Below are 9,118 nucleotides of genomic sequence, written 5' to 3'. Positions count from 1 at the left end.
AAGTGTGCTGGACAGCATCGGGGGGAACATCACCGCCTTCGCCAAAATGTTCCCCATCCAGGGTTCTCTGGCCAACTTCACTCTCTTCCTCACAGAGAAGCAGATGATGATGGAGGCCTTCTACCCGCAGATAGACCAGATGGACTTTTACAGGTGCCCTGCCACCAACCGTTATCTCTCCCAGGATCTGTATCTCAGTTCTGTAACTCTCCCCTGCCATCAACCGTGATCTCTCCCAGGATCTGTATCTCAGTTCTGTAACTCTCCCCTGCCATCAACCGTTATCTCTCCCAGGATCTGTATCTCAGTTCTATAACTCTCCCCTGCCATCAACCCTTATCTCTCCCAGGATCTGTATCTCAGTTCTATAACTCTCCCCTGCCATCAACCGTTATCTCTCCCAGGATCTGTATTTCAGTTCTGTAACTCTCCCCTGCCATCAACCGTTATCTCTCCCAGGATCTGTATCTCAGTTCTATAACTCTCCCCTGCCATCAGCCGTGATATCTCTCAGGATCTGTATTTCAGTGCTGTAACACTCCCCTGGCTGTGTTTGCTCTGTGTATGCTGTAGTGCCGGTGTTGTAAAACGTGTCATTAGTGGGTAAATCTTTACAATAAGGTTACATGAAGTGGCACAAAAGTATAGAAAGGTTTGTTTATGTGTTTGCACATCATTAATTCATGTTTGTTTATGCCAATTCATATTGGAATAAAAATAGTACACATTAGCAAAGCATAGGATGAAATAGGATGTGTAAATATTCAAACTAATATGTTAGTTAGTAGTTAACAAATACATGAACCAATGAAAAGTCAATTTCATGCTTAATTAATGTATTTGTACCTCATTCTAGCTTACAATTACATTAGTTAATGTCAATTAATGTAGCATGATTGTAAAGTGTGACCCCTCAGTGCTGTAAGAACAGCTCTCTGAGAGAAGGGTGTAGACAGAGGAAGACTCTGTGCTCTCTGACTGCAGTACCGTTTAAACAGACTGTGTCCTTTTATAATGTAGCCCCAGCATGTTCTCTGTTCATGTGACCCTGGCACAGAGACCCTGGCTCCCCCTGCAGGTGTATGGGCTGTGTGGTGGTGCTGAGAGTACAGACTATAAGGCTGAGAGTATCTACTTTAAGGCTGAGAGCTGGAAGTATGAACTGTAAGGCTGATAGTATATACTGTTTACGGCTGAGAGTATGTACTATAAAGCAGAGAGTATACACTGTAAGGCTGAGGGTATCTACTGCAAGGCTAAGAGTATGTACTGTAAGGCTGAGAGCATACACTGCAAGGCTGAGAGTGTGTCCTGTAAGAGAGCTGAGAGTATGTATGGTAAGGCTGAGAGTTTGAACTGTAAGGCTGAGAGCTGAGAGTATGTACTGGAAGGCTGCTCTCTGGCTCCCCCCACAGGTGGATCGGTTGTGTGGTGGTGTGCTGCATGGTGGTGCTCATCGTGGCATTTAACTTCCTGGGTGTGCTGTGTGGGACCTGCGGCTACGACAAACACGCCACGCCCACCACCCGCGGCTGCCTATCAAACACCGGCGGCATCCTGCTCATGGCGTGAGTCACCTGTCAATCACTGTCAATCAAACCACCCTGTCAATCACCAAAACACCCTGTTAATCAAACTACCCTGTCAATCACCAAAACAACCTGTCAATCAAACTACCCTGACAATCACTAAAACACCCTGTCAATCACTACCAAGCAAACTACCCTGTCAAACACCAAAACAGCCTGTCAATATCCAATTACACATGTGCTTGAATGTCTGTGTGTGTGTGTGTGTGTGTGTGTGTGTGTGTGTGTGTGTGTGTGAGAGAGAGAGTTAGAGTGCGTGGGATGTGATCTAACGCCCTTCCTCTGTGTGTGTGTGTGTGTGTGTGTGTGTTGCTCTGTGCTTCAGTGGCGTTGGCTTCAGCTTTATCTTCTCCTGGGTGCTGATGGGATTGGTCACAACCACCTTTGTCATCGGGGGCAATGTGGAAAAGCTGGTTTGTGAGCCGTTCGAGACCAGGCAGCTGTTTAAGGCAAGTCAGTCTCTCTATAACACTGCACTGGAGTCGTAGCAGTGCTTGGGAGTTGTAGTTGTAGCAGTGCTTGGGAGTTGTAGTTGTTGCAGTACTTTGGGGTTGTAGTTGTAGCAGTGTTTCCGAGTTGTATTTGTAGCAGTACTTGGGAATTGAAGTGTATCAGTGCTTAGGAGATATAGTTGTACCAGAACTTGGGAAATGTAGTTGTAGCAGTGCGTGGGAGTTATAGTTGCAGCAGTACTTGGGAGATGTAGTTGTAGCAGTCCTTGGGAGTTGTAGTTGTAGCAGTGCTTGGATGTTGTAGTTGTAGCAGTGCTTGGGAGTTGTGGTTGTAGCAGTAGTTGGGAGTTTTGGTTGTAGCAATAGTTGGGAGTTTTGGTTGTAGCAATAGTTGGGAGATGAAGTTGTAGCAGTGCTTGGGAGTTGTAGTTTTAGCATTGCTTGGGAGTTGGAGTTGTAGTAGTAGTTGGGAGTTGTGGTTGTAGCAGTAGTCGGGAGATGTAGCTGTAGTAGTGCTTGGGAGTTGTAGTTGTAGCAGTAGTTGGGAATTGTAGTTGTAATCACCTCCCACCAGTAATAGGACCACTCCTTTGGAGCAGCCTTATTCTTTTGTTATGTTATTGTTGCTGTGATTTCTTCCAACAGATCATTTTTCAATTGTCCCATTAAACTCAATGAAAAACTACATTTAAACTAAGATCCTTAAGGAGAGAGTTTCCTGCAGAATCCATGCTACGCAGACCACAGTGAAACAAAACAGCCAGAAACTGTTTATTTAACTGAAATGCTTGAAAAAGTGCAATTACAAAACAGGGCACTTTAGATTCTCTCTGGGGTGTGAGGAAACATATATTAGGAGGATTTTATGGAGTCTTGTCTCATAGCCCTCGTCCTTGCTCTCATCAGGGCTGTTGATGTTGGCATCCTGTAAATAGCTGTACATACATAACTCTTACACACGCTCCACACATAACTCTTACATAACGCTGGACACAGGGGCTGCTGTAACTGCAGGGGCACGTGCACAAAGCAGTTAACATGCACACTGTGGACCCTGCACTCTAAAGACCAAGGGAAAAAAACATTTTTGTGTTTTAATCATGATATTCTACTGTTCCCTGATACTACTGACCAGCGTGATGTGTGGCTCTTACAGATCATAGACACTCCGTTTATGGTGAACCCCAATGCACGAAACATCCTCCCAAACATGCTTTTCGGCAAACCAGACCTGGACCTCACCATCGAGAGCGTGTACCGGTAAGCCAAACTAGATCTCAGCCTCACCATAGAGAGCATGTATAAGTTAAGCTAGCAGAGAACTTTAAGACCATGTACCAGTAAACTAAGCCAGACATGGACCTCTGCCCCCCCCCCCCCTCTCTCTCTCTCTCTCTCTCAGGAGCTGTAAAGAAAACAGAGGCCTGTACTCTGCTCTGAAGCTGGATAATCTGTTCAATGTCCACATGTTCCTGAATAACAGTGTGGTGAGTGAAAGCCAGGGATTGAGATATGTTACTGTACATTGATACTCTACAATACATTGATATTACATTGATATTTCATTTCCATAAAGTGATGCCTATTTCAAGGCTTGTTTTTTTTTCAGTACACGAAGGATCTGACGAAGCTGTTTAACGAGGTGAAGGTGGACTTCCGGGGGATCGTCCTGCTGGAGGCGGCCGGGAGGGAGAACCTCCTGCAGTTCACCAACACCGGCGTGGGCGACATCAACTACGCCGCGTACCTCTCTGAGGTGAGCATGCACACGTCTGCACTTACACTACACACTGTACCCTGATGCAGATCTGGGGCTCATTCTTTTTATTTTCCTTGCTCCTCACTAGGAAATTTATTCAGGTCCGCCTTCTTTAAGGTCATTCCAGCCCGTTAAATGTTCCTTCTAGGAGCTAGAAGTAGAAGTTAGGAACTCCTGAACTTTCCTTTGAGCAAGGAAACACGAGCACATCTTTTGTGGAAGTATTTTTTTGGAAAGCCTGATATGTAAATGATCGACCTATGGGTCCACCTTTCCCCGTCTGCCACGACTGTAACCGAAGTGGCTTCAAACTGACATTTGAAGGAGAAAGGACATTCTATTTGCCTAATTCATGTTTTTTCGATTTCCCCGTCTTCACTTCTTTTTTTTAAGCCTCTTCCGATAGGTGGAGCTAGGAACTGAAAAAGGAGGAGAAAAATAAGTGATTGGAATGAGCCCCTGATATCTTATTCAGTCATCTGCACATACATCACTCACATAACAGCCGTATAGAAGTCTGAAACGTTCAGCAGATGACTCAAACTCAGTATCATACAGAAGGCCTGCGTATGTTTGCTAATGTGAGGTGATGTCTGTGCATGTACATGAGTGTGAGTTTATTTCTGTGCACTTTACAGGTGAACAAAGGCACAACGCTAGTGGATCTGCTCTCATTCGCTAATGAGCTGGAGGCTCAGGCAGACCAGCTGGTGAGTCCAGTTAAATAAACAAATCCAACAAATAAATAAAATCAATAATCAATAAAATCAAACTGTTCTATAACTGAGTATCCCCACAGTGGTTAAAGCAGGGTTCCAAAATCTCCGCTGTAGTATATATCTGTAAATCACTCTGTTTGATTAAGGCTTAGTTTTCATTTTGTACCTTTCTTCTAAAAGTCAGCAGTGTGCCGTCATGCTAGTTGCAGAGCTGAATGGGGCTGTAGAGGGCTGTAGGGTGTGTGTATAATGTGCTACTCCACCATGGGGCTCAGGTTCCTGAACAGACCCCCATTCATCCCCCTCACGTGCCTGTGTGGGGGAGCTGATTCGTCTCATTCCCCCCCCCCCCCCCCCCCAGCCACGAGGCGCCCTGGAGAACGCGCTGAAGGGACACGCCAGCAGCATCCGGCAGATCCACAGCCAGCAGGTCATCCCCATGGAGCAGGCCATGGTAATCCCTGCCCCAGAGCCTGCTGGGAAACCTCAGCACAGTACCGCTGCCCCAGAGCCTGCTGGGAAACCTCAGCATGGTACCTCTGAGGGCTCTGTAGCCTGAAGTGTTGTAATGAGAAGCAGAACAGTCTGACTCTCAGAAGAATGAAACTGTCTAGGAATCTTCTGTCTGGGTATAGCAGCCTCAGTTTAAAACCCAGTCTGTGAGCTTTGTGTTAGAAATAGAGATGTCAGTCCAGCATTAAGATGCAGTACACTGGCCGGTAGACATGAAGCTTATGTTAACAGAGCTACTCAGAAAGACTGGTATGGCTACAGAAAGGCACAGTCATGATTGTTCTAGAAATTATCCAAAGAAAACTTTGTCACACTCTCAGAGAAATGCAAACTGTATTTAGCTTTTACTTTGTAACCATCACTTCTAACCATTTTCATGAGATATATCTGACACTTTGCTCATCAGTGTCTCCAATCTTGCTTCTGCAACACTCATTACAACAAACTGCAGTTGTTCATCTATTCCAGTAGAGGTCACTCATCTCCTTTCCTCTGTGACTTTCCCACCGCTGTCAAATGGCTGTGCAGAAATTTGTTCGAGCGAGGGTAAGCATGTTCGCAGTGTGTGTCTCTGTGTGTCTGCATGCCTGAGTATGAGTGTGTGTATGTGTATCTGCTCCATGTGTGTAATGTTTGTCTCTTTGTTATAGAGCACTCTGAGTCAGAGCATTCGGCAGCTACAGAGATCTGCTTCTACCCTCCCTGTGAGTATTCAGCCCCCCCCCATGATGAGCCACAACCTTACCCCCCATGATAAACCACAACCTTACCCCCCATGATAAACTACAACCTTAACCCCCCATGATAAACCACAACCTTACCCCCCATGATAAACCACAACCTTACCCCCCATGATAAACTATGACCTTAACCCCCCATGATAAATCACAACCTTACCCCCCCATGATAAACTAAAACCTTATCCCCCATAAGTAACTACGACCTTACCCCCTGATGGAACTCTTTATTGGATCTGTAGAAGATAGCGCTGCTCTTTGGCATTAGCACTACTGCGTTTGAGGATCTCATCCCTTTATAAGGATCTGAGGTTGTATAAGTAAATAAAACCCATGGAATGTTTTTGCACATATCATTATATAACCGCACACTGCTGTTTTCCTTTCTTAGGACACAGTTACTGATGTCCTGAGTGCCATCAACGCAGCAGAATATCTCATCAGCCAGAACGCATCATTTGTGGTCAAGCAGGTACAGCAACTGAGTGCAGTGCAGTAACATAGTACAGCAACTGAGTGCAGTGCAGTAATATAGCACAGCAACTGAGTGCAGTGCAGTAATGTAGCACAGCAACTGAGTATACTGAGTCATTCTCATGGAATGGCAATCACTGTTGGTCCCTTTAGAATCACAGGAAGCCAGCAGTGAATAAATGTACAGCATATGTGTGTGTTCAGATGTGTGTGTATGTGTGTGTGTGTGTTTTCAGATGTACGTATTTGCAGATGTGTGTGTGTGCACAGATGCGTGTGCGTGTGTATGTGTGTTTTCAGATGTACATATGGGAAGATGTGTGTGTGGACAGATGTGTGTCTCCGTGTGTGTTTTCAGATGTACGCATGTGCAGATGTGTGTGCACAGATGTGTGTGTGTGTTTTCAAATGTACGCATGTGCAGATGTGTGTGCGTGTGTGTTTTCAGATGTACGCATGTGCACATGTGTGTGTGTGTGTGTGTTTTTAAATGTAATGATGTGCAGATGTGTGTGCGCACAGATGTGTGTGCGTGCGGATGTGGCTGTGCTAAACATACACGCTGTTTTGTTCTCTCCTTGTACAGGAAACGCTGAAGTACATGCAGAATGTTGGGGGGTATTTCGGACAGTACATCGACTGGGTCAAAATCTCCGTAAGCATTCAGCAGTTCCACTACACATATATCCTCTTTCCACTTCATACGACTTTAACGTGTATCTAAGGTGATAACATGTGGCATTGTAAGATCCTAATATGTGCTATTGTGTGTAAGATTTTAACATGGGTGGTACTGTTCTACAATTAGTATATATCAAGTTTTAATATGTGTGCATTCTATATCACATTCATTGTGTTGCTGTATGCATGATATTAACATGCATGTTGCATGTTATAATCCCTTCGCGTTTTGTTGTGTTGTATCTATGATTTTAACATGCATGTTACATGTTATAATCCTGCAGTTTGTTCTGTTGGTGTATATATGATATTAACATGTGTGCTACATTTTATATGTTATGTTGTGTTACGTATTGAATGTTGTACTCTCTGCAGTTGGACATGGAGGTGGCTCCCTGCAAGCCACTCAGTAACATCTTGGACAGCGTGCAGATTGTGGCCTGCAGATTCATAGTGGACTCTTTGGTGAGACACAGAGACCCTTTCAACCCGTTTCTGCAGCCCCCCAGGGGCCAAGCACTCGCGTGTACAGGCACAGACACACACACACACTCACACACACACACACACACACAAACCCCACCGTGATCAGAGGCACGGGGCAGAGCACCCACACACACGCACACACTCACACACCCCGCCCTGATCAGATGTGCAGGGCAGGGGACCCACACAAACACACACCCACATACTCGCGCAGTGTTCACTGTGGGGTCCCAGGCGTTCCAGGCGGAACCAGGCTGTTTATGGAGGTGGAGACTGAGTGTGAGGTCAGAGGTCACACACATGGTGCGGTGGTTAATGTGTATGAAAAATTGTCTGGGGCTGGGGAGATGTGGGAACTTAAACAGAGATGTGTGTGTGAACAGGCTCTTTTTATTCAAGCCTCCCCAAAGCAAAGCCTACTACTGCAGCCAAGAACGTAGTGTGCTAATAAATGTAACGGATGTACTAATGAATGTATTGCATTGGCTAATGAATGTAGCAGATGTGCTAATGAATGTATTACATGTGCTAATGAATGTAGCGGAAGAGCTACTGAATGTAGCGGATGTGCAACTGAATGTATTGCATTTGCTAATGAACGTAGCACATGTGAGAATAATAAGTAATGTGCATGTCCCGCATATCTTTGTGAACATAGCGCAGTGAATGTACCAGGTTCTGAGGAATGTAGCATGTAGAACAGTGAACGTAGCCCCCATGGCTGTATCATTAACAGCAGGACGTTTCCGCGCCGGAGCAGTTTTGGAATGACAGGCGGACATGTTAGATTAAAATGTCCCAGATCCTGGAAGAGATCCAGTTAACAGGATCTACACACAGCTGTGAGGGAGACAGAATTCCCAGCGCTGCTCAGCATGGTGGTACAGGAAGACCGGAATGATTCCTCACTGGAGAAACTTGAGTGTGACCACTTTCACTCACATAAAACAGGATGAGACGATCTCTGGCCACTGGGGTTAGCATTTGTGCTGTTCATGTGCGTAAAAAGGCTACTTAACATCTGTGCGCAGACATGATTAATTAAACAGCAAACGGTTTATAACCTCTGCAGGGAGCTGTATTTCTGTGACTGACATCGTGCATTTGGTTCAGAGATCGTTTGGTTTTGCGACTGTTTGGTTTATTGAGTGTTTGGTTTAGTGGGTGTTTGATTTTGTGACTGTATTATTTAATGGTATTTGATCACACTAAAACACTATTTAATTAGTGCTTTAATTTGTTTTTCGGTTTAGTGGCTGTTTGGTTTAGTGAGTGTTTGGTTTGGTGGGTTTCCTGTAATCTCATCCTCTCTTGAATTCTTCTCTCTAGAACACCTTCTGGTTCGGTCTGGGCTGCTGCTCCGTGTTCCTCATCCCCAGTATAATCTTCTCGGTGAAGCTGGCGAAGTTCTACCGCAGGATGGACACAGAGGATGTGTATGAAGAGTGAGTATGGCCAGCAAGGCCCTTTCCTGACCGTATTCAAAGCCACTGAAAGCCAGACAGTGCCACAGACAGAAAAACCCTCTACCTGCTCCCCCCCCCGTCTCACGTGCACACAGAGTTACTGTGTTGCTTGGCTTTCCTCTGTGGCGTTTCTCCTGGTCTAATCCGCTCCTTCTTCACACAGTGGGGCAGAGAACTGGAGCTGAAGCTCTGATGATGGTGAGTCTGTCGAATGTGTTTTCACACATATATGTCTTATATTC

General features: G+C 45.4%; 1 protein-coding gene across 1 annotated transcript in view; it reads left to right on the top strand.

Moving 5' to 3' along the window:
- LOC133131499 (prominin-1-A-like) overlaps window positions 1-8,859 on the top strand; it is a 27,445-nt gene extending 18,586 nt beyond the window's left edge. The window contains exons 13-26 of the mRNA XM_061246882.1: window positions 1-153; window positions 1,416-1,568; window positions 1,915-2,038; window positions 3,198-3,301; window positions 3,444-3,528; window positions 3,651-3,797; window positions 4,439-4,510; window positions 4,881-4,973; window positions 5,561-5,578; window positions 5,683-5,736; window positions 6,161-6,241; window positions 6,830-6,898; window positions 7,300-7,389; window positions 8,740-8,859. The exon at window positions 1-153 is cut by the window's left edge and continues 7 nt beyond it. Of these exons, the coding sequence (XP_061102866.1) occupies window positions 1-153; window positions 1,416-1,568; window positions 1,915-2,038; window positions 3,198-3,301; window positions 3,444-3,528; window positions 3,651-3,797; window positions 4,439-4,510; window positions 4,881-4,973; window positions 5,561-5,578; window positions 5,683-5,736; window positions 6,161-6,241; window positions 6,830-6,898; window positions 7,300-7,389; window positions 8,740-8,859 (1,363 nt within the window). The remainder of the gene's footprint in view (window positions 154-1,415; window positions 1,569-1,914; window positions 2,039-3,197; window positions 3,302-3,443; window positions 3,529-3,650; window positions 3,798-4,438; window positions 4,511-4,880; window positions 4,974-5,560; window positions 5,579-5,682; window positions 5,737-6,160; window positions 6,242-6,829; window positions 6,899-7,299; window positions 7,390-8,739) is intronic.
- The last annotated feature ends 259 nt before the right edge of the window (window positions 8,860-9,118 follow it).

Source organism: Conger conger, chromosome 6 (genome assembly GCF_963514075.1).
Source record: "Conger conger chromosome 6, fConCon1.1, whole genome shotgun sequence".
NCBI lineage: Eukaryota > Metazoa > Chordata > Actinopteri > Anguilliformes > Congridae > Conger > Conger conger.
The sequence above is the reverse complement of the archived record's forward strand: the minus strand, read 5'-3'. Positions and strand labels throughout refer to the sequence as shown.